This window comes from Eretmochelys imbricata, chromosome 9 (assembly GCF_965152235.1).
Source record: "Eretmochelys imbricata isolate rEreImb1 chromosome 9, rEreImb1.hap1, whole genome shotgun sequence".
In the NCBI taxonomy this organism is placed as follows: domain Eukaryota; kingdom Metazoa; phylum Chordata; order Testudines; family Cheloniidae; genus Eretmochelys; species Eretmochelys imbricata.
The window spans coordinates 96,589,385-96,614,362 of record NC_135580.1 but is presented as its reverse complement, the minus strand read 5'-3'; the positions used below and the strand labels follow the sequence as shown (position 1 = coordinate 96,614,362).

The 24,978-nt window shown below is 42.3% G+C and overlaps 1 protein-coding gene across 4 annotated transcripts in view; it reads right to left on the bottom strand.

The window, feature by feature from the left end:
• The window catches only part of FGF13 (fibroblast growth factor 13), a 162,211-nt gene that overhangs the window by 49,320 nt on the left and 87,913 nt on the right, over positions 1–24,978 (bottom strand). For all 4 annotated transcript variants that reach the window (XM_077826246.1, XM_077826248.1, XM_077826247.1 and 1 more), the window contains exon 3: positions 24,485–24,588. In XM_077826246.1, coding sequence (XP_077682372.1) covers positions 24,485–24,588 — 104 coding nt within the window. The remainder of the gene's footprint in view (positions 1–24,484; positions 24,589–24,978) is intronic.

Genomic DNA, 24,978 nt, shown 5'->3' with positions numbered 1-24,978 from the left:
ACATTCAGAATCAGGCAGCAGCAGGTCACCCCTGCATGAAATTATTTCCACACTCACTTAGGAATGAGCAGGACAACACGTAAAGGAAATATTTCCTTTCTCACTCAGATGATCGTGTTCGAGCTCGTCTGGAGGAAGGCTTTGCAAAGGCAACTCAAGCACTTCCTTTCACCTGTGAGACAAACACTATTATTTCCAGGAGGTAACCCTCACTCTCCTCCAGGATGCTAATTTAAACAGAGGCTATATAACTGTGTGCACTATTGTGATCTGCTAAGGTACTTCCCACCTATGGTAATTTTCAGTTTCCCATAATACAAGAGGTTGGAGTTAATTGTATCATCTTACCACCTTACCTCCAAATCTGTAAATGGCTTTCTACTTTTGTAACACACCTCTATTTTCTGGGGTGGAGGGAGGTTTATAAAAGAAAACCTCTTCCAACTCAGAAAACTCTTGCAACATCAATGGAGGAGGAACTGGCTTTCAACTCATTAATTCTGTTTTGAAATGTACTAGGTACCTGGTTATTTTTATACTACACGGCCTCTACTAGGGGCATGATGCAAAGTACACAGAAATCAATGGGTGTCCTTTCATTGGCTTCGGCCCTTTATGATTCTGGGGGTAAAAAAGGGAGCAGATGTAACAAAGAGGAAGGATGCAGTGAAAATTAAAAACAGAATGAAAACTGAGAGACTGAAGCAGAAGTGGATGTGGAGTGGGTGCGGGGGAAGAAATTGAAACAATGGTAGAGGAGACAGACAAGCATGGGGAAGGAGTTGGGGGAAGGAGAGGGGAAGAGACAGATGTTGAAACCCAAAGAAACAAAACAAAATGAGGATCCAGTTGAAAGAAAAAAGAGGGGAGTGGAAAGGGAGACACAGAGAGGTAAGAGAACATCAAATACAATCTATGGTCCCAATCCTGACTTCATTGGGACTCTGTGCAGGCTCAGGGTTCACCTGCAGGTTCTCTTTTCAGGATCAGGACCTAACCCCGCAGCCATGTACTCAGGCAACACTCCCAGAGAGCTCGGAAAGGGTGTGTTTGGAGTGAGACAAACAAACAAAACATGGAAGGAAACTGGCAGACAGAAGCAAAGAGGAAGCTCTGTATTATAGGGACCTTAAGAGTTATTAATTTAGGCCCTGATCCTGGAAAGAGAACATGATGCTCAGACCTCAGCACACACATGGAGTCCCACTGAAGTCAATGCATGGTTCTCTGTGCAGGATAAGAGAATTAGCTTTCCAATTCACCTTTAATGTCACTTGTAAAACACTTTAGTTTCTTCCTCCAGACTTAACCTTAGAATCCCTCTCTCCCCCCCCCACACACATAATCTCTTCTTTGAAATGGCTTTCGTCTCTCTCCTGAGTTAACAATATCTACATTACTCATCAAGAATAAGTGCCCTTCTTCAAAGCAGTTTCCAGGTGCCATGTGCAAACAGTAGCAGATCCAGATTCTCTCTTTAGATCTCACTTGTCTGCAGCTGAGTACTGCTCTTGGGAACCATTTCAAAGGCTGAAGTGTCAGCAACAGAAAGAAAGGAGGTGTAGAGGCGTGAAGTTACTAAATGCAGAACTGTCACTCTCCTTTCATTTACTATCCTGAATATGCATGCATGCAAAAATGTAGGGCTTGTATGAAAGTTTGCACTTGGAGCAGAAAACACCAAGAAAAAAATTAAAAAGAGACAGATAAAGAGACTAGATCCAGATATCTAGGTGAAAATATCCTTTCAGTAGCTCTCTTCTTTTATACCAATAGCTCAGTCGTGGCCACTGCCTTTGATTGCACTATGTTTTATCATCCCAGAAAAGGGCACTAGAAGAACACATTATACTTGCGTTGCTTACTAGCTACTGAGAGTCTAAACTGAGGGCTGGGAACTCATTGGCTACAATCGGGTTAAGGCTAGCTGGAGAAAGCAACCACAGGAAATAGTGAAGGTTATGTCTGACCCTTCGACTGAAGGGGGGGCTGCTTGTTTTTTTGTTATTCAGACAGAGAACCTGAGGCTCTCATTGGATCCCAGATTGCTACAGGGTACCCAAACAGTAGCAGCGGTGAGGAATACTTTATTCTCATCTGCAGTCAGCAAGAAGATTGCAAGCTTTTACCTCATTGTGGAATTCTCCACATTTATCCATGGCTTTAAGAAAAGGAGTACTGTGAGCTGTAGCTCACGAAAGCTTATGCTCAAATAAATTGGTTAGTCTCTAAGGTGCCACAAGTCCTCCTTTTCTTTTTGCGAATACAGACTAACACGGCTGTTACTCTGAAACAGTTCCAGGCTGCTGGTTTTGACCAATCAGATCCTAAATGCTTTGGGCACTGGTTACCTGATAGATCACCACACCCATCGTGTCATTCCGTGATAGCTCAGGTCAGCAGAGTCGCTAATGCGGACACCCCTAGATTGAATGGAAAGGAAGAGGGTGCCTTCATGGGATGCCCTTGGTTTTGAAACGTGCTTCCCCCATTTTCTCAATTGCATTTATTTGACTTCAAGGCACTCTTCAAAGTCTATCTCCCCTCCCAGGCTTTTCCTGAGCAGACCAGGTGTTGAGTGCATGGGTGGCAAAATATGGGAGAGCAGAGGAAGGCGCAGAATTATAATTCGGGGACTGGGTTGGGGGAGTTTTTATTATGGACATGTGCCTACTGGGCAGTAGAATAAATTATATTCATGCTCCTAGAGCAACAAAAATACATTCCAAATAATTCTGAAGCAATAATATCATCAACCAAAGCCCCATAAGATAAAATATATGTACCAAGCAAATTGTCAGACATCACATATTAAATGATGAAAGGATTTTTCAGATAAAATGTTAAGTATAATACATTCAGCTACATGTGGGGGATGAATGTTAATTAGAATGTCTCTCCGTGTACAAAGTAGCAAGGATGCTTTTAGTGATCTACAGTAGGTAAAAAAATAAGACATTTAAACTATTTATACACACACACACACACACACATTTCTAGGTCCCGCTCCTGGAAATAGAAGCCCTATACATAAATGCAGTCCCAGTGACTGTCTCCTTGGAGAACAGAGGCCATGGTTAGGAAAATAAAGTGTACAAATTAATATTGACTAAGGAGTGAATTTATGACTAAAATGCCTGCTTGTTTTGTAACAAACCTTCAGATTAATGTCAGCTCTTGTTGTTAGCTTTTTGCCTTCTCAGTAAACAAAGTGTGTTGCTAACAAATACTCTTTCCTAAAGGTATATTACATACACTGCCCAAACCACTATTCTCTGCTTTCTTTTTTACCTGTTACAAATAAAAACTCAGACAAACACAGCTCTGGCATGTTGCACCACCGAAGAACTGAATGGCTTTCAGAAGTATCAGCTTGCTGGGTTTAGATTGTTTTGTAAGTATTGTCCTAGTAGCCTAATATAGCAAAGACCGCTGATTTACTACTCTCTCAGACACTAGACAAATTCACTATTTAAGACAGCCTTTCAGGAATCTGAACTTTCCATAAGCTCTTTATGGGAATCTTGTAAAACTGCTGCTCAGTGAGAGATACTGCTGTCAACTGCAATTTCAATGACATAGAATGCACCATAATGAGCCAATTATCGTAATAAATAACACAGGAAGTTTTATGAAAAACACTTTTATTTATTCTCTTTCAAAAGCATATAGTCAGCTTGACACCCCAATTTTGGATCCCAATTTTACTTTTCTGTCTGTCGCTTTCCTGCTTCACGTTGGAGATGAGAGAAGGGGAATTGTTTATTCAATACTTCATGATGTTTGAACATCATTGATGCTGTTTCTTTATGTAACATGCTATCTGAAAAAAATCACCAGGGCTTAAAACTCATAGGGCCTGAAGAAATCAGTCTTCATCACTATGAAACTCCCCTAAACCCACAGAAGGCTTTTAAAATGAAGTGGGTTTAATTATTTTAAGATGGAAAATGCCATCAGAGCATATTAAGTGACAAGTAATTGTGTTCTGTGTCATATGCGTCAGCCGAAACAAGAGCCAAAACAACAAGGAACCCAGGAACATTTCAGCCATGCTGAAGAAAATGATGATCTAGTTAAGGAAACAGGACTAAATCCTATTTGCTTATAGGCTGCTCTAACTTGTACCCAATGACGAGGGCCCTTTGGGGCCATCCACCAGCTGGGCACAGCCACAGTGCAGTGTGTTCTGGCCATGCCTTTGCCCTTTCAATGCACCCTCTCTGCATCGGAAATGGCGGTAGAGAGCTGGCTAAATGCCTTCTGGAGATTCTCCTCTCGTGCCAAGGAAATCTACATATAAAGGGATATGGGCAATTCCTGCTACCTGGGCACCATCAGAATGGCACAAAGGGGCTGTGAATCTTAAAATATACATTGAAAGTTGCATATCTTTACAATGCTTTCTTTTAAACTCATTTTTACTGCAAAATTAATCACATAAAAATCCATCAGAATAATAAGATTTCTTCGAACCCTCTGATGTTGCAACCCAACAACTACACTCACAGTTTTCAGAGAAAAAAGAAAAGAATCAGGCAAAAAAAATCAAGTGTACAGCCTTAACTGGGTTCAGACTATTGGTTGGTACACAAATGCGCTCAACCCTGTGCATCGTAACTCGGATGATTCGACCTACACCAGTACTGTGGCTACTCATGTTACGCAACGTCACTCCCTCACACATCCGTCGTGAGGATGCTATAGCCAGAATGATTGAGAAGATCAGGGCAAACCCGAGCCTGCCACTATACACAGAGGCCCTAAGAATTATCCTGTTACTATTAGACCCTAGTCAGAATAATTCTAACACTGGCTGGGCTGATAAAAGGATTCAGTGCAGTTGAAACACATCACTGAAGGGCCAATGTCCAAAATAAACAAATATTGTTTCGAAGACAAAAGTGATGAAAATATGTATCAGCATTATAGGTGGCATTCACCCTAACTCAGTGCAAGGGCTTAGCACAGAACCTCACACGGTTTCTCTGCACTGGAGTCAGTACCTCCCTGTTTATAGGACCCTTTCAGCCTTCAGATTTTAATTCTGAATTCTCATTGACATCCCTGGAGTTCCTTGAGCACAGTGTTGTCCACAGATACCGAATTTGCTTTCCATCATTTGTCATGCGAAGCACAAGAGTAAGAAAGGAATCATAATTGATTTTTGTCCATTTCCATTTGGCAAGCGATTCGCGCCCTACATTGGGAGTTCATCGCAAGCAAACATCATTCCCTACCTAGAACTCATTTAAAAAAGAAAGACCTCAGAAACGTGTGATCAAAGACTGAAATTGGGATCAGACTGTCACACGCCTCTTTGCATTCCACACACATCAGTGGAGCTGCGGCACTGTAAGAGCAGGATTTAGCCCAACAGTTCTTTCACGTGTCTGATCCATTGCCATGAAAGCAATGGAAAGGCTACTATGGACTTCAATGGGCCCACATTCCGGTCCTCCACACCCCAGTACCATAGCACATTAAAGATATTTGTGGCTCTCATAAGCACTGGGTTCAGAACAAGCACTGAATGGCAGAGGAAGGTGCTTCAAAGCTTTGAGTGAAGTGCAGGGCAGTATTCTGAGTAAAGAATTTGGCTGTGAACCAGGCATATGATCAGAGAGAATAAGTTCTTCTTTGCTTTTGGAAGGGTGGACCTCAGCAGCACCTTCTGTATGACAAAAAGACCCTATGAGCAGTCAACTCGAGCAGGGCTGATGGCTCCGTGGTGAGCCGATGTGCCAATCACTGGGCCCCAAAGAGACGTTTTCATTTTTTGCTGAGTTCTAAGTGACTGTATTTTGGTGTTCAAGCGTTTGCCTGTTGAGATGTTTGCTAAGTGAGAGACGAGGAGTGTGCTAAGGACAAAAAAGCTTATTGCCATACAAGAAAGGGTCACGTTTGAGCACTAATAGGATTTTTGAGAGGTTGATAGGCTTTTCCCCAAGCTCTGGCAGCATCGTATGTTCACAGGACTAAGTCAGGAGAGAAGGGAATCATAGGATAGGGGAAAGCGGCAGGTGGAAGCGAGAGAGAAAATGCACGCATGGAGCCCTGCTAAAAGTAAAGCTTTACAAATCAGACTTGAAAAATAAACTCTTAGGGTAATATCCTGACCCCATTGAAGTCATTGAGAGTTTTGCAATTAACTTCAGTAGTTCTAGGATTTCACCTTTAAATGTCATGGAGTCACAGTTACTCCTTTTCTGATAATGGCAAAATGCAGGAGACCAAAGAGAATGAAACGCCTCTGTTACCCTCCCTCTCTTCACTGCCCCATATGATACAACCCCTGTCAGTAAATGCTCAGCTATTTTTTGAGAATTTCTATCTCCAGCAATTCCAGATTTATATGAGTGCGGCAAGAGCAAATTTTGGCTCAGGGATTCTGAACACATTCATGTCTTTGGTTTGATCCATCATACAGATAGTGCCCAGTTGTAGTATTTGGTTCCAGATTCCAAGTTGTTCTTTCCCTCACCATCTCTGTCTGTTGAGATCTGGGATTTTGGTCCAGGCTTATTTCTGAAGGGTCTACTACTGTGCATGACGTCAATCTTTGCATTATTACTTTAATGGCTTGGAGCTAAGATTCAGGACAATGAAAAGCTTTCTTGCATCTCGTCAGATTGCAAACCTGCTCCTGCTCCAATGGTTAAGCTCTCCCTGATTTCAGCGGGAGTAGGATGGAGAACTAACACAATAAATTACTGCAGTTAGATAACAGTCATTGTAAAGCACTGTAAAGAGGTGTTAATCCTACCCTTACACATCAAACTCACTCTTGCCTTTCTTGGTGGCTCTCACCTACAGTGGAGACACACAGATTTCAAAACCATTTTGATCTTCTTTGATTTCCCTAGAGGTCATGTGATGCAATGTGACATCACAAGAAAGTATCTCCATTTCAAATTCTGGCAGCAGACGCAGTAAAACGCAGGAATGATGGTGGGTTGGTGCAGTGTGGGCATATGTAGCATAGAACCCAATAAATGATTCAAAGAACAATAGTATGAACAGATTTTTTCCCCACAATGCTTGAAATCAGCAGTCTCTGTAAGGCCTCTTATAAGATTGCCCCTTTTTGTCACTCTGCTGGCACAAAGGGGCCGGGGAGCCAGCAGGACAGGCCATGTGGACATTCCCCTTTTGTAAGGAGAACATAGAGGTGACACCTCACAACCTCTGACATAAGGGGCATGGCCAGATGCAGTAGGGTGCAACTTGAGCACCATTGTACTCTGGCTATTCCTAACTGCAAGAAAGCCCCCTGGAAGCCACAGAAATCCGGGCATAATTTGGAGCAGCCTATTTCATTTTATGCCAGGACCAAGCTGGTCCTCAGCCCTACTCAGAATCCAAGGTCCAAAAAGCCAGTGCAGACCCATCTTTGCCCCTAACTCCTGCACTGCACTCACTCAAGTCAGCTGAGGCTCAGAATCAGGGTCCTGCTGAGGCAGCTCTTGAATTAGAGCCATCCCACAGTTCACGAGATATGCAACATCAGATTTGTTCACGGATATCAATCACGGAGAAAAACAGGTATTTGCGCTTGCATTTCACTGCCACTCTGCGCTGTGCCCTTTATGTTGTGCTTGCTGCATTACACAATGACACACAATAGCGTGTACTGATGAAACACCTCTTAAGGGACAGTGTGACATGAATGATGATACATGTTGACATGACTTCTTAGGAGAGAAAGCACGGTGTTCAAAATGAATGTTCACTTGAAGTGGATATCTGACCTCTCAAAACGTGCCATTGCAAACTCTCTTCTGATGGCTCCAATGTATCTGCCCATTTCCATACCATTCTTAGAATATCAGCATCCTCCACTGATGCAGTGACCAACAGCGATGCTCTAATTAGGGGATCTCTCAGTATTTCCATTATTAGTCCATACGGACTGCTGAATGCCTGTCTGTCCACATTTCCACTCCCCCCTTTTTTTTTGTTGTTGCTTGGCCACAAAAACACACTGCTGCTGAAACTTGGCAAGCACAACCTTGGGTGATGCTGACAATTTTTGGAGCCTGGAGTTAATGATTTTTCTGATTGTAACTCAGAAAGAGCTTTGGGTTTTCTAAGCAGAAATACTGTATGCCCATTAACCCAAAATATGCGTTCTGGAAAACCAGCCAAGGTTTCTCTTTTTCTCACAGAAGTCCTTACTGCACATGTACAGCCCATATGATAGGCTGACAGCAGCTTCAAATGGTCTACGCTGATATCAACATGTGAACTGTGGACCTGCTGGGCCTTGCTTCCTTAAGCAAAACACCCCACTGAGAGCTAAGCATTATCGGCATCACCCCGTCTTTCAATGACCAATCATCTCCTTCCCGTTTGGGCGTGGTTGTCTCATTCTAAATAACATATACATACCAATATTCAAGTAGAGCAGAATGAGTTAAGAGAAGTCTTCATTTCCTTGCTGATCTCAGTGTGTGTTGCTGACTTAAAGCACAGGGATAGCCCTGTGGTGGTTTTTGATTGGTCAAAAACACACTTGAGTTGTCATGAGTCCATATCAAATTTTAGCCAATTGCCTCCCCACAAGTTCAGAGAGACAGAGGTATGGACAGTTCCAGTTTTGGCTCATCTCTATTTCAAGCAGACACAGGAACAACAAAATGGTTTGGGTTTTACAAAACCTCAGTTGGAGTTTTGGTCCAGGTCCCACTCTGCATGACTACCCACAATTTGTGGGTCTCTGATAAAAGGGTTTGGTTTTGCCCATCTTTAATTGCTCACTTAGGGTAACATATATTACTTAAAACCTATGTTAATATACTAAATGCCTATGGTATCATAATGGTAGGTATGCAAAACAATTATTACTTTAGAGAGCGTTTTGCTTGTTATTAAAAGCAAGTCAGATTTTATCAAGCCTTTAGGGTCTCTGAGATTAAAGAGAAATGAGGCAATTTACAAATAAATAAGGGAATTTGCTTTCTGCTTTGTAAACCCATTCATCAGACTATGTTAAAGAAGCAATAAAACAAATCAGGAAGGCTACAGAGGAAAGGATGTATTTGCTCATTTCTCAAATAATATGCACCAATCAGCCTCTTCTTCCACACATCTCTCCTCATGAGCAACAAACCCCATTACAAAAACTTGAATAGTAAAAACATCTTTTCACAAATCAAGAGATGAGCCCTAGAGCAACAGTGTTTACAACCAAACTTTCCCAAAGTCTGATTGTTCTTAGGGGCCATATTTGGGAGCTGGAGTGGACCCATGGCAGGGATGGGGTGAGAACAATGTTTGAATCCAGGTCTGAGTTTTCCCAAAGTACAGGGTTTATTCAGATCTGGAGTTTTGGTTAGGGGTCATTTCTGCCCCAAACTCAAAATATTTCACTCCTGTAAATAGGCACCACATCACAAACAGATCATGATGGCTGTGGCATGAGAAAAAAAAATTACCATAAAGACACCAAGGCTCAAACTCTCTTCTAGGTTTGTGCAATCCCATTGCAGTCACTGGAGTTGCAGATAAGTAAGAGAGGACAGAATTTGGCCCCAAGCCTGGATATTACAAGCAGAAGCCAAAATGTACAGTCCTTGTTCTCTCAAAGCTTCCTTTTCAGACAATGGGAGTCTCATTTGGTTGAGGACTGAGTAAAGATGGTAGGATTTGGCCCTAGTGTATCATATTATCGCCAGAGAACTTGGTCTAATGATTACTTAACTTTACTAACAATGCTTTGCTGATTTAAAAAAAAGTATAGATTGGATAATTACTATCTGAAAAAGCGAAGACACTAACACACAACACTGCGAACAATTATCCACATTAAATCCAAATTGTTTCAAAAGAGAAACAGCAAATGTTTAGAAGACGGCTGCACAGGGAAACTAAACAACCTAACAAAGAAAAGGCTAGTATTAAATGAGGAAAAAAATTACTCATCTGCCCTTATTGTCATTCTCGCGATTATAAAATTATGGGCTGTAAGTATGGAGGGGTTTGACTTTTGGGTCATTACCAGCTGGGTGGCTGAAGGTTCACCAGATGATTCACTGCAAGCCTCTACACACCCAACGTCGACATTTTTCATAGCATTCGTGTAGGAAGTTAGGTCAACCCCCCTTTTTGGTGACCAATTTTTAAGGCCGAATAAGGGCCATGAGAGTGAACATGCAGGGGGAGCACCTCCAGTGGCTTCCCCTTTCACTAGGCATAAGGCCTCCTGTTGTCTGGGGATGGAGATCAGGCATATTTGGCAGAAGAACTTGCTTTTAGAGGTGTAACCATTGCTTCCTCAGTGCTGCTCTGCTGGCACCCTGCAGTGTCCAGATGAGCAGGACTATGTGGTCAATCCATGGGCTAAGGAGGGAGGAATCCTCCCACCAGGATACAGGGTGCTCTACTTTACGTAGTGCTTGGGAAGCCTCCAGATTCTTGAGCAGGTAGAGAAAGGTTAAGGTGTGAGGTGGGTTGACCAGAGCACAGAAAGCCAGTGCTCCATTCTCTCCACTGGCTAATTATTCATGGATTCATTGTGTTTAAGGCCAGAAAGGACCATTCGATCACCTATTCTGACCTCCTGTATATCACAGGCCATTACATTTCGCCCAGTTACCCCTGTGCTGAGCCCAATAACTTGTGTTAGGCTAAAGTGCACATCTTCCAGAAAGGCATCCAGTCTTGATCTGAAGACATCAAGAGATAGAAAATCCACCATTTCCCCCCTTGGTAGTTTGTTCCAATGGCTAATCGCTGTTAAAAACTCATGCCTAATTTCTAATATGAATTTGTCTGGCTTTAGCTTTCAGGCATTCGTTCTTGTTATGCCTTTTCCACCAGATTAAAGAGCCCTTTAGTACTCAGTATTTTCTCCCCATGAAGGAATTTATACACTGTAATCAAGTCACCTCTTAATCTTCTATTTTGAGACATTAAACAGAATGAGCTCTAAGTCTCTCCCTGTAAGGCCTTTTCTCCAGCCCCTGAATAATTTTTTATAGCTCTTTTCTCTGTCCTTTCCAATTTTTCAACATATTTTATGGAATATGATCACCAGAACTGGACACTGTATTCCCGTATAGGTCTCAGCAATGCTGTACACAGAGGTAACATCACCTCTGTGCTCCTACTCACTACCCATGTTAACACATCCAAGGCTCACATTAGCCTTTTTTGTCACAGTATCGTACTGGGAGCTCATGTTGAATTGCTTCTCCACTGACCTTTAAATCCTGCTCAGACTCACTGCATTCCACGACACAATCCCTCATTTTGCAGGCCTGGCCTGGATTCTTCATTTGGCTATATTAAAATGCATTTGATTTGAATGGGCCCAAGCAATCCAGATGGCTCTGTGTGACTGTCCTGTCCTGTGCCAATCTGTGTCAGCCAGGGCAGGATAGTCACAGACTACTGACAAAAGTGTTGAAGTGTGTCAGACCTCCTACCAAATGCTGCAGAAGCCCACTAAGATTCAGGCCCTGATCCTGCAACTGACACTGTGCAGTGGACCCGTGCCCTTGTCTAGAGCTCCATTAACTTCAGGGGGAGTCTGCCCATGTGCAGAAAGTTGCAGGATCAGGGCTTTAGTGTTGGGCGTAGTTCAAAGCATTAGTGGCAGTCTTTATAGTCTTCTCTGGTCCAGAAATGTACTTACAGAAGAGAGCTTTCCTTCCCTACATCCTACCGTAACAGCTGAGGTCTACAGGGGTGTGTCTGAAATGGATTCCCCCTTTGAAATGGATTCCCCCTGAGCCAGAGTTTTCCAAGCTTCAAATCACATTGCAAGGTTCTTCTGTTCAGCAATTCATCAAGCATTAGCTTGTGTTTCCTTCCTATTCTTTTATTTCTGTCTTCAGTCAGGCTCAGGGGATGATGTAGGATCATAGGGCAGGTTCATCTATGAGTTAGCACTGAGTTCTGCAAGCTCTTCAAAATTATTGCTCAGGGTTCTGGGACTTTTCTTATAGGCACACTAAAATCATTAAATGAGACACACACTACTAGTAACTCTCAGCAAAGAAATATCAGTCTTAGCTTGCTTCTCAGTTTGACTAGGAATGCAAATTTGTGAAGTAATTAACTAATGTGCTAGAAATCAACAATTTGCATAGAATACTTTCAGGTCTTCTGAGTTATAGCTGCAAAAATCTCCATCTCAAGAACAAGTTTTTGGAAGTATGTAATCAACATGGCTACAAATGGAGCAAGGTCCCAGTCCCTCAGTGTAGTTTATATTGAAATTATTTAATACAGAGAAGGCTTAGGTATAATTTAAAGCCAAGATTTTTAAAACTGGATACATAAAATGAGGCTCCTAAATCCATATTTAAGTGCACAAATCCATTTAAATAGTTGGCCTGAGTTTCAAAAATGCTGAGAACCCAGTAAAGCTGCTGCATGCTCAGCATGTTTGATAATCAGGTCTCTGATTTTGGTTACTTACACATGGATTTATTAGTAGCCTAATGTTAAGCATCCAGGTTTGAAAATCTTAGTCTATTTCTGTACAAATGAGATAACAGATTCAGCATCCTACATTGGATAATCTTCCTACACTAAAATGGAATCAACTGAATGGATCTGATTGCATTCAGAGGAATAACCAGAGTCATAAAATGGTTTGGGTCAGAAGGGACTTGAAGAGGGTCTAGTTCCTGAAGCATTAATTTAATTATTCCTAAATTTAATTATCCCTAAACCACCCCTGGTAGATATGTACTAAGTGCACTTTTAAATAACTATTTACAAACTCCATTGGTGCCTTCTCCCATTGCCTGACTATTCTTTTTAGGCACCAGGCCAAAATCTGTTCAGATTTACATCCCACTGAAATCAGAACATTTAACCTAATTTTCCCCACTGAATTCTATTCTAGGCCTTCTAAAACATGGAAGGTGGGTAGGATTTAACACCATCACACACAAGGGAAGTGGCAACACATAGTATCAGGTTTCAGAGTAACAGCTATGTTAGTCTGTATTTGCAAAAAGAAAAGGAGTACTTGTGGCACCTTAGAGACTAACCAATTTATTTGAGCATAAGCTTTCGCGAGCTACAGTTCACTTCATCAGATCCGATGAAGTGAGCTGTAGCTCACGAAAGCTTATGCTCAAATAAATTGGTTAGTCTCTAAGGTGCCACAAGTACTCCTTTTCTTTTAACACATAGTATGTATCCAGTCTTTGCTTGTCCATTACAACCAAAAGTCATTGTCTTCTAGAGAAAGGTGATAGGGAACAGTAAACTGTGCTAAGTGGTAGAGTTTATCACAGCATTCTTGCTCCTCTGATTGCATTGCACAGACAGCATGTTGCTAATGTAACCCACAGCCTTGAATACCAAAGCTTTCCCTACAGCTGAACAACCAGAAGTCCTCCAAAAGAGCAATTGTTAAAAACCACAAATCTCTCGAAGAACGAACTTCTCATGAAATACATATCATACATAACTGCACTGAACTACTTCATGGGAAAGCATTAGCATTGTTAGCTACTGTATATTTCAAAATGAATCCTGTGCATTAATTCAAGAGATTGCACAATTATTTAAGCAAATAAAAGTGCATCTAGATGTAAGCAGAGTCCGGATGAGCTCCACCCTGACATCTGGTGGTGAGGTGCGGCAAGTTGTGGAAAAGAACTTTAGGGGCTGATCTCATTTGCATAGGCACACCCACCTCGCCTAGAAAGAGGCCATAACTGCCCAAATGGTCACTTTGGCTGTTGTGGGATCCCCAGTGTCTCTGTTATTGGGGCGGGAAGAATAAATTGTTATTACCCTGATTATGGGAACTGTGCTTGGAACTGTACTTGGCCTTTCGTTATGATGGAGGGACTCACCATCAACTAAGTAGCACTCGCTAGGCAAGGGACATGGGTTCCAAAACTCTGTGAATTGAGAGAGGCTTGAGATAGGTATTTGTACCTGGTGGTGTGGGCCCCTTTGTGAGGGCCTGAAGCACCAATTGTACGTCTGTCTCTCTCCACTGTGGAATGTCAGAGCTAATTTTGGGTCTATTAAGAGTCTTGCTACAGGTACTGTGCTGAATTCACTTTGGCCTTATGGTGCACCAGCACTAAGGCTCCCACTACTATGAGCTGAAATCACTGAGAGCTGGAATCACTGAGCACTGTGTCAAGTAGTGGAGAGCCAGAAGAACTAGAGTGCAGGAAGAACTAGAGTGCAGTGGTGCTGTTCGTGGATAGGCTGGCGGAGTGTACGTGAGACGGCGAGGTAAGCTGTGCAGAGCGGAGCCGTTCGTGAGACAGCGGAGTGTTCGTGAGATGGCGAGCTGAGCAGAGCTGTTCGTGAGACGGCGGAGTGAAGTGTTCGTGGGACGGCGAGCTGTGCAGAGCGGAGCCGGTCGTGAGACAGCGGAGCAGAGCCCTGGGGGGCAGTCAACTTCAGGACACATAAGGTGCCCCTTACCTCTTTCCCCCACACACAGGCACATTTTAGCCAGACTGGGGAGTAACACTCTGCAGATGAACTTTTGAACTCTGGGGCTGGACTTTTTGAACTTTGGGTGATTTGTGGATTGCTGGACTCAAGAGACGTTTGGGTTCTGGGACTCAAGAACCCAAGGGAAAGAATGTGGCCCAATTTGCTGGGGTGGGTCTTTGCTCATGGTTTGGTTAATGAACACTAGTTGTGGTGTTTCCCCAATTTAATGCTGATGTCGTTTACCTCATGTTATTAAAGATTCTCTGCTACACTGAGACTCTGTGCTTGCGAGAGGGGAAGTATTGCCTCTTTGAGGCACCCAGGGGGTGTGTAAGATTTTCCCAGGTCACTGGGTGGGGGCTCGAGCCAGTTTTGCATTTGCTTTGATGAGAGGGAACCCCTGTGTACTGAACCCGGCCCTTGCTGCTATCAAGTTGGCCTGGCAGAAGGGTTACATATAAGACACAAATGCTTACCTACAGACACTGACAATTGCTTATTGCTGTACAAATGATCTACAACTCTGTGTCTTAGTTCCTCACCTGTAGAAAGGTGATGATAATACACCTTTGCCTCAACATCTCTCTTGCTTGTCTATTTAGATTGTAAACTATCTAGAGCAGAGACTACTCTTCGTACTAGGCTGTCTGGTACTACATGTTTGCATAGCATCTTGCACAATGCGACCCCAATCTCAATTCTGATCACGAGACAATACACAAATAATGAATAACAGCAACAAAAAAGATGGCAGATATTGCAGAAACTAGGATTCTCAAATTCATGAAACGATGTATGCCAAGTATACATCAGCTAACACAAACCTATATTGTAGAAAGTGGCTTAAATGTAAACAAACACTTGCATTAGACATGGGTGCCGTCCAGCCGAACAAATAACAGATTCAATAGCTGCCCATCTTGTTGTAGTACCTCTTTCTCCTGGCCCTCTGTCAAACAACCACATCGCTCGGCAATAATAATCAAATAACAGGAATGACTGCCATTTTTAATGAAGGGGAATTCACTGTTCAAAATGGTGCCAACCCAGAATTTACGATGAACACGTATGAGAAAGCTATTGCAACAATCCATTAGAAGCTACCAAATCCAATGCCCTCGGCACTAAAAATGGAGACCTCTGCTGCTTAAGGTAAAGGAGCAACGCCATCAGCCGATAGCAACAGTAGTCTCTTAACCTTTTGTGGACCACCACACCCTGGCCCAATGTTTGACACTATTATGTAAACTCTCCTTTTTAAAAAAAAATGACAATTGATTCTTTACAATGTCCCAAAAGATAAAACTCAAACAGAAACTTTTCATGAACTGATATCAGATAAACTGCATTTGAACCTCACCCTAAGGGGTGTGTGTGCATGTGAGGAAATGAAACTCTTTAAAACTTGTTTGCATAACCCATTTCATACAACTAAATTTGATGAAAGATGATATTAATATCATCAGTTGTGAATATGCAAGGAAATATACAAAGCAAATTCATGTACACACATACATGTGTAATAATATGACCCATTTTAGTGTATTTTCATAGGAACTGGCTGCTTCAGTCTAAATCATAGAATCATAGAATATCAGGGTTGGAAGGGACCTCAGGAGATCATCTAGTCCAACCCCCTGCTCAAAGCAGGACCAATCCCCAATTTTTGCCCCAGATCCTTAAATGGCCCCCTCAAGGACTGAACTCACAACCCTGGGTTTAGCAGGCCAATGCTCAAACCACTGAGCTATCCCTCCCCCCAAATCATAGACTTCGCAACCCCAAAATGGATTAGCAATGTGGTTCACTCATTAATGTACTAGAACAAAACATGATTTTCATCATGATACTTGGTTGTCATGACAAAGCTTTAGAGCTCCACGAATGTTGCATTTGAACTACTAAATGCTGCTTTTGTTACGTGGTTTCGGAAACGTCTGCCTCTTATTTTTGTAAGCAGATTGCCTAACTCTGCTAGCCGCATGTTTTAATACGGGAAGAGCCTGCAATTGCTTTCAGTATTGTTTTGCCTTCTGCCACCAACAGTACGCTACATGCAAGTAAATGAGTGTTTTCTTTGCAGTGTTGTTGTAGTCGTATTGATCCCATGATATCAGAGAGACAAGGTGGGTGAGGTCATATCTTTTATAGGACCAACTTCGTTAGTGAGAGAGACAAGCTTTCGAGCTCACACAGAGCTCTTCTTCAGGTCTGGGAAGGGTACTCAGAGTGTCACAAACCTTCCTTTTTCCTACAACTGCGGAGGTATTAAATGCCCACTTCACCTTGAATGGGCTCTTACAATATGGTAACTCCTTCTGCTAAATCATCTGTTCCATCTTGTATTGAACTGTGCCAACAGGTGTTAAGTGACTGGAACAGCATACAGAAACCTTTCCCAATGGAAATTTCCATGTGTGCACAAAAGATGAAGCACCTACTTCTCCTCTGTCGCTCACATATCACTCTTTAAATGTCTATTTTAACAGAGATGTGTGATGTATTAATGCATGGTGGTTGGGAGAATCAGATCAGATGCGTTTGCCAGAGTGCAGCGCCACCCTGTTCTTCATCAGGGTTGGGATTTATTTTAGTCACTTTGGTTTTGGACTTGCAGTTCCCTCCCTTTCAGAATATTACCTCACTTTCTTCTATTCATTGAGCTTCACTGGTCTCCCAAATGCTTGGTAAATTTTCTAATTTATTAAGACACGTGGAGACATTACATTGTAAATTAATGGTTGTTGACGATTTCTGTCCAAATCTCCTTCCTTATGTAAAAATGTTTTGTTATAGCGAATAGCCAATGGGACTACTTCCTTAGGTAAGGATTACTTCGTGAGTGAGCTTTGCAGGATCCAGCCCTTAAACTCAAATATTATGTGGTGGGATATACACAAGAAAGGGTTAGATTCGATTACTATCCTCAGCAATGTTTGGCACACCACTAGAGTTACACATTTGAAGGCAAAATCTCTTCCATTGGAAATTTGTCTGTTTCACTTACTGGAATTTCTTTGGTTCTGTCCTTTTTCTGATCATTCACTTATTTACTTTGAGCTTCGTGTGCCTTCTGTTAGTGTCAATATGGCTCGGATGGCAGCAGATGCTCCTCTAGGACAGGAGGGTAGTCTTCACTAGGTTTGGACATACTGGTCTGAATGAATAAGAACTGATGTGAACCTTTGCCCCAAACTTGAACTGAACCAGAACTAAAACCTTTAAAACCTTTCTAGTAAGTCAACAGAATGAACATTTAAGAAAAAGTGTTTTTAATTTTGATTTGCCTCTGTATTTACTGACTCCATCTGGGACAAGAAATATAAGTGCTGAAATATGGTAGGCTTTTCCAACCTCACTTGAGAGTGTAAGTACTGGAAAGCTTAAAAGAAGCCTGGGTTTTGTTGTTGTTGTTCTTTTGAGATTGCTAGCCCAATTTGGAAGACTCATTAGATAGCTCAGATATGGTGTGCATAAACTTTACCTACTTTAGGGAGCTGATGCAAACCAAACTCACAACACTTTTGAAGTTCACCCATCACTACTTTCCATAGTACCTGGGTTCACACTGACTGGTGACAGCAATTCTAGTGAAGTTTTGCACAGTTAGAAGTGCCAACCGTCTTTGCTTTGGGAGTGAAGCCATAGGGCCTGAATTGGCTCACACTTTGGTATTACTCAGGCATATCTCCCCTGGAGTCAATGGAGTTACACCAGAGTCAGTGAGAGGAGAACCAGCCTTCTAAAGCACAGCTGGTTTATTGCTGTTCACCTGCAACTCTGTTTCTCCCTGATTTTTAAGATTAACAGCCCTGCACTGCACCAATTATTGAGCCTGGTTTGTAGTTGCCCACTGGATTGAGACGAGGCAGAAGAACTGTATAGCTCGACTTTCACTGCCACTTTAGATAAAATTGCAGAAATGAGAAGGCAGGGGACTCTCAAGGAAAGCATCAGTGTCACACTGTAGCCTCCACAGAGCATACACAATTCAAAGTCCCATATGTTTACTTAGGTAAACCATCTGTTTTGCTAGAAAAAAAGCTATCATGCTAGCATTATAGCCACAGGTATAGCAAACTCACTGACCTGTTCTAAATTTTGGATTCTTGCATTAATCCTAAATTGATTAGTGAAAGTGCAAAAGAAAAAGTGTGTGTCTTAGTAAAATTTTTACTGGAAAAACTGATCTTTTCCCTTGGTCTGATCCTTTCTCCTTCTAGTGATTTTTTTCTCTACTCTGCTCCAAATGTGTGTCTCTCTCTCTTACTTATTTACTTTAAAGAATTTAGTTACTGAATCAAAGTTGCAAGTTGTTTTAAATGTATCACCCAACAATCTCTTTCTGGTGGATTCTTTTCCAAATTTTGCTCCAGTAACACAGTATTGAGCCAATCTTACTTTCTATAACTCATGAACATTCCCTTGATTTCTGTGAACAGATGTCACTTTAAGAGGATGGTATTCACACATTCTGTGATTGAAGCAGCTGTAAGGTGCTTGACTTCAGCAGGACCCACTCTGTAGCCAAGAGTTTATTACACAGCCATTTTCTCATCATGCCCAGTAACACTGGCTTCTAGTCAAAGAGCCTGATCTTCCAAGGCTCTCAGGATGTGTATCTCCCAGTGGCTGCAGTATGAGAGAGGGTGCTCAGCTGCACCACGCTGGATTTGAGAGCTGGCTCAGGAAAGCAGTGAAGCTCCAGGAGTTTCAGCTTACAGAGATTCCTCATGATTCTTCCAGTGGAGAGCAGGGTCTACCCGCCCTCCCCCTCCTCTCCATGGAAATGGCAGGGCATCTGTCTCCCCACATCTACAGACTCCTCGAATCCACCAGAGGCAAGTAGCTGGTGAATAGAAGCCTCCCACCCCTCTCCCCTCCCCCACCTCCTAGCATCCATTCACAGCACCCCTCAGTAAGGAGGCATGCTGCTGGGGAATGCTCCACTCCTCTCCAGGCAGTAACATCCTACCTCATGGAGGGGGGGACCACACAATTTATGGCAAACTCTGGGCCAAATGTCCCATTCCTCCTGAGCAATGAAGCAACAAGGTGTGTGAAGGGGGAGGGGACAAAGGCAACTTTAAAGCACTTTTGTGCTTTCCACTTGCGACGCCTGGCCCCTGGCATAAGTTAGAGCAGCCTCGGGGCATCCTGAGCTGCTGGAAAGCATTTGTCTGTCTGGGCTGGTTTTGTTCCAGCTTAGGAGCCTCCTTATGTTGGGCTAATTCCCCAACGGCCATTTCAACTTCCATTATGGCTCCCTTTCACCACTGGACTGACACGAAGGGGCTGGGCCTGTGCACCTGGCAGCAAAGTGGTGCACCTCTGTCCCTGCGGTAAGAATCTAGTCAAGTGCAAGTCCTGCACCAGACAATTAATTCCAAAGAAACTCAATTGTGGTTGGCACTAGAAAGCTGACTGGTGAGCTGTGCTGCCAGCCCGTTTGAATCTATAGCAGCAGTAATAACAGTAAGGAAGTCGCACATCTCTCCAGCTAAGAATTAGGTATTATGAAAAGGAAAATTCACTGCAGTAGTCTCGAAGAAGCTATCTTTTAGGAGAAGTTACGGTGTCACAGCCTATTCCGTACTTGAAGATTATTGGTGGAACATGATTTATATTGACATGCAAATTTAATGAGATGAAGATTTTTATTGTTTCTCCTATCTCTAGGTTCAGGCTATTTCCCGGAGGTGGAAAAATGCTCTTTGCAAGAAATTCGTTATGTGCAAATGTGTCTTTTCTCCAGTATACTAAAACCAAATTAAAAAATCACTCTAAGACTATAATCACATTTAATTTCTGTTGGTCATAATCAACATGAATGCATTAGATCATATTTACTTGTAGTGTAGTTACTGTACCTATGTGTATGATGATCCAAGTAAAATATGTTGGATACGGGAGATAGATGTTATGTACAGGTAAATTATATGTAAAATGGTGCATTATGTATTATTTCAAAATGTTTCTGTTAAATGCATTAAAAGAAACCCATGTTCACTCTGCATTAAGGATGTGCTGTTCTAGTCAAATAGTCAGGAAATGCTGAAGAAAAACACCTTACAGCAGTGATGTTACCTCAAGCACATCGTACATCCCGGTACACCTAACAAAACAAACATGAAAAATACTATAATAACCCATCACCTACCAATCGTCCTACAGCCATCCGGCAAGGTGCCGAGCCTTCCATTCCCAGGAGACACAATGAGGGTTGAGGGCACTAAATATCTCACAGGAGATGATAAGGGGCTCATGATGTGCACAGCCTAGGTTGCCTCAAACCCTTTTATGGAAAACACTCACACTTAATGAGCTGCCCACACACGGGCATGATCCCTCCTAGATCTTCATGGCTGGAATTGTTTAAAAGGCAGGATCGTGCACATTGTGAAGCAGCTTGAGCCTCCCTCGGGAATTCTGGCAGAGCCCTGCACCAAACCCATGGCTGGCACTGAAAAACGGGCTCCTACAAGCAAGAAACACTTACTTGGGTTACATACGGAAATGAACGGGTTCACACAGACATTATGATGAAAAGACACGGTTGTTCACAAAACTGCAACATACGTTATAGTATTTGTGAAATAAAGACTCTAGCAAACAATAGTCACATGATACTTAAATTCACAAGCTCCAAGCTCATGACGTACTGCAACCTAACTTAAAACAATGGAGAGGCAGACTGCAGGTTTCTCGATATTGTCAGCAATGCAACACTCTCCCACAAATCATGGGAACATGAAAAAGCCCAGACTAGGATTTTGGCTGACGATTCTGCTACTTGGAATGAGAAGGAAACCTGCATTTTACTGTCCTCCCTGAAATGACTTTTAAAACACCGGTGTCATGGCTCAGTGAAAATCCTTGGCTGCTGGATTCTCACTTTGAATTTGGAGTGCTTTGGTAGTGGATGGGGGAATAACGTTTTCAGAGCTCCTGCACTATGTTGCAGTCTTTGAGCTGAGAAAATACACGCCTCTCCTTTTATGAGCCTCACTCAACTGTGCTTTGTGCCACTGGGAACCATCTCAGTTCAGCCCCAGTCACTTTCAGGGGGCAGAGGAACACCCCACAACTCAACTTCTTACAAATGCATACCTGAAAGGATTTTTTACCCTTTCATTCAAGAAGACAAAAGCATGCAAGAAATCCACAGGGCAAAGAGGCTCGAAGAACTGGTGTTTGGCACGTGCTGTGGTCAGCCACGGTAAAAAAAATAAAATAAATTAAAATTAAAATAAAATTAAACAGAGAACTGCTACTGCACAAAGAAGGCTGGGCTAGATTCACCAGGCTGTTCGACCAGGATGACCCTGGTGTAAGGCCACTGAAATCAAAATGATTCCAGCAGAAAATTGGCGTAACACAAGGTGAATCAAGCCCACTGCTTTGATCTTCCACAGGTATCAGCTCGGAGGGAGGCCGTTACAGCTTCAAATGCCTCTTGATGAGGTCCCTCGGAATAAAATCTTAAGGGCATGATCACCCTTGAAGATGCACTCACACCACTGCCATTGACTTCACTGGGAAACCAGAGCGAAAACAGGGGCTTGAAACCCAGCACTTTTTATGGAAAAATATTTCTCTCTCCAGTGTGAATTAACAGATGTGATAGACTAACCGGATGAACAGTGATATCAGAAATGCACCATGTAAAATACTGTGAAGGTTTCCTTTTGTATTTATCATTTTCAGTCTCACTAGCCTGCCTATAGCATGTGTGCGTGCTTCTCTCTATATATTTTAACCAACTATCATTCTTCTCAGCTGAGTCAATCTCTTGTCCCTGAGGAGCTTTTATAATTACATTAGAGGCGTCTTTTTTGCTGTAACTTACAGACGTGACAAACGATCTTGAAAAGTCTGACACTCAACCATGGATATCTGCTATCTCCAGACTTATCATACACGGTAGATTTCCTCATGGCGCAAATCCACCTCAGTCATGATTTCAAATCAGTGGCTCAGAAGGAAACAATTCTCTTGTGTCAATTAGAGATCATAGTCCTAAAACCGCATCAGACTGAAAGCTAGACCCAGTAACTGCTACGTAACAGACCAGGGATGGAGCTAAACAAACCATCAAACTGGAACAAGAAATAAACTTCTCATTAACCCTGACAATAACTGGTTAATGGTAGAAAAATATTTTCTTGAAATGCAAGATATTCAGAGAAAACCAGGTCAGCTTGATTGCCACAGAACTCATCAGTACAGAATACACCACACAGAATTGAAATACAACATGAAGAGAATTTCAGCCAACAGCTGAAAAGAAACCAAAGTTTGAGTCAGTTTTGATAGTGGTTAGTGCAAGGTATTGTCCTCGGAGACTCAGGACTCCTAGTTTCTATACCCAAATGTCAGAGTGCCCCTGTGTGACCTTGGGAAAAGCACTTTACCTTGCTGGGTCTTACTTTATCCCTTTATAAAACATTTATGATGTTTACCTACCTCTCAGTGGGGTAAAAATTAATTGGCCTGATCCAACACCCATTGAAGTAAATGGTAGTCTTTCCATTGACTTCCATTTAATGGGCTTTGGATTAGGCCCAATGTTTGTAAAGTGCTTTGTATATTGCAGCTGAAAGGTACTATACAGTGCCAAGCATGCTGAATAAATTATTACTAACAATTCTCCACAGAGGGCAGTGCCAGGTATGATGAACTGGTAGAGCAAGTTAACAGGCTGTTTGTTTAGTCTATGGACTATTGCTTTCCAAACCAGTCTGTAAACCTGGGCAATACAGTTTAAAGCATATTTCTGCAAGTTGTGAGCGCCTGTCTGAGGTTGTTTCAGTCCCAGTAGAACTAGAAAGAGATGATCATGGCCTAGGCCACCATCTTCTCTTTCAATATTAAATGACACCATGAACGCTAATGTCATTTCCCTCTAAACACGGTGTATCTATACAGTTACAAGTAACTATAATGAGAAGAAATTAGGGAACAGAAAACATGGACTTCTATTTTCCCCCCAATCTGTTTGCTTTGGGAATTCAACAGTGCTTTGAGGCAGGTCCTCAGCTGGTATAAATCAGAGCAGGTCTCTCGAACTCAGTTGAGCTGTGCCCTTTTTCACCCGCTGAGAACCTGGCCCAAAGTATAGAGTCATTTTCACAGCTTCCCATGTAGTCAGTCTGTCTGTCCCTTGCTGAAGGGAACACTGAAAACAACTGGGGAGTAGAAAACCACTTAAAGTAATATGCAGGAACTGCAATTCTGGGCAGCCTTTTTCCAGGTCAAGCAAGGAGACCCCTGACTTCCTCCCATCCACTCTAGGACTATATGGATGGGGACATGATTAAACCCTTTTCTTTTCTTTCAAGAAAAGAAAGTGCCAAGCATTTAAAATAAAAATCAGAAATGAAAGCAGACACATTAAGAACGAGTGTGGAAATTCTCAGTGGAAAAGTACAGCAGTGCTAAATGGCTGTTAGACATCTATGACTTTGTATTTTAAAACGTGCATTTATGGCATAATAATACTACCAGCAAGAAGGAGTGGCCCACTTGGGATTCAAGTATAAGAAAATATTGCTTCCAATAATCTAACAGATGGGGTCATTGGTGTAACAACCGATCGGAGAATACAATACTGACATGAACTAATTTCACAATGGCATGAGCCATTAGGACCACCAATATGTTTCAGGCCTGTCTCTAGTCGTGATGTCCACCCTTAAAGGACTTGTTCAGACTCTCACCGTACATCAGACAAGGGGTAAAGTGACATCTCTCAGCAAACATAAAGGAAATGTTTGGTTTTCTCACACGCACAAAGCAATAGTTTAAAGTGATCTCCACAGCTGTATTTTCTTACAATGTGGGGGGTGAGGGTGGGGTGGTCACTTTTTTCTTATAGAAGACACAGAGATTTTATTCCATACACTGCTTTGCATTCATTGCAGAAATGTGTAATGCACTAAATCCAAGACATCACCTGCATATTACATTTCAAATCACGCGAATGTTCCCGTTGATACGGATTAGAATCAGGGTCACTGAACTTCAAATCAGAAAAAATATGGAAGTGGTTACTTACGGATGTGTATAGGTATCCTTCACTGTTCATTGCCAAATACAATTTCGTTTGAACCCCTTGAATAGCCACCACTCGTAAGCCCACGGGTATGAGGTTAAACAAAGCTAGGAGAGAAACGGACACAAATAGCAAAGTTAATCTTTTCAAATAATTATCTGAGATAGATGAGTAATGTATAATCATTATAACTATTCACAGTGGCTCTGGTCCTGCAAACACTTAATTCTAATACTTAGCTCTTATCTAGTGCTTGCCAGCAGCTGATCTCAAAGCACATTACAAAGGAAATCAGTATCGTTATCCCCATTGTGCAGATGGAGAAACTGAGGCACTGAGCGGTGACGTGACCTGCTCAAGGTCACCTAGAAGGCCAGAGACAGAGCCCATGAATAGAACTGAAGATCCCCTGAGTGTCAAGACAGTGCTCTATCCACTAGGCCACACAGCTTCCCATGATAGTAGTCATTCCATTAGCTTCAGTAACTGAACAACAT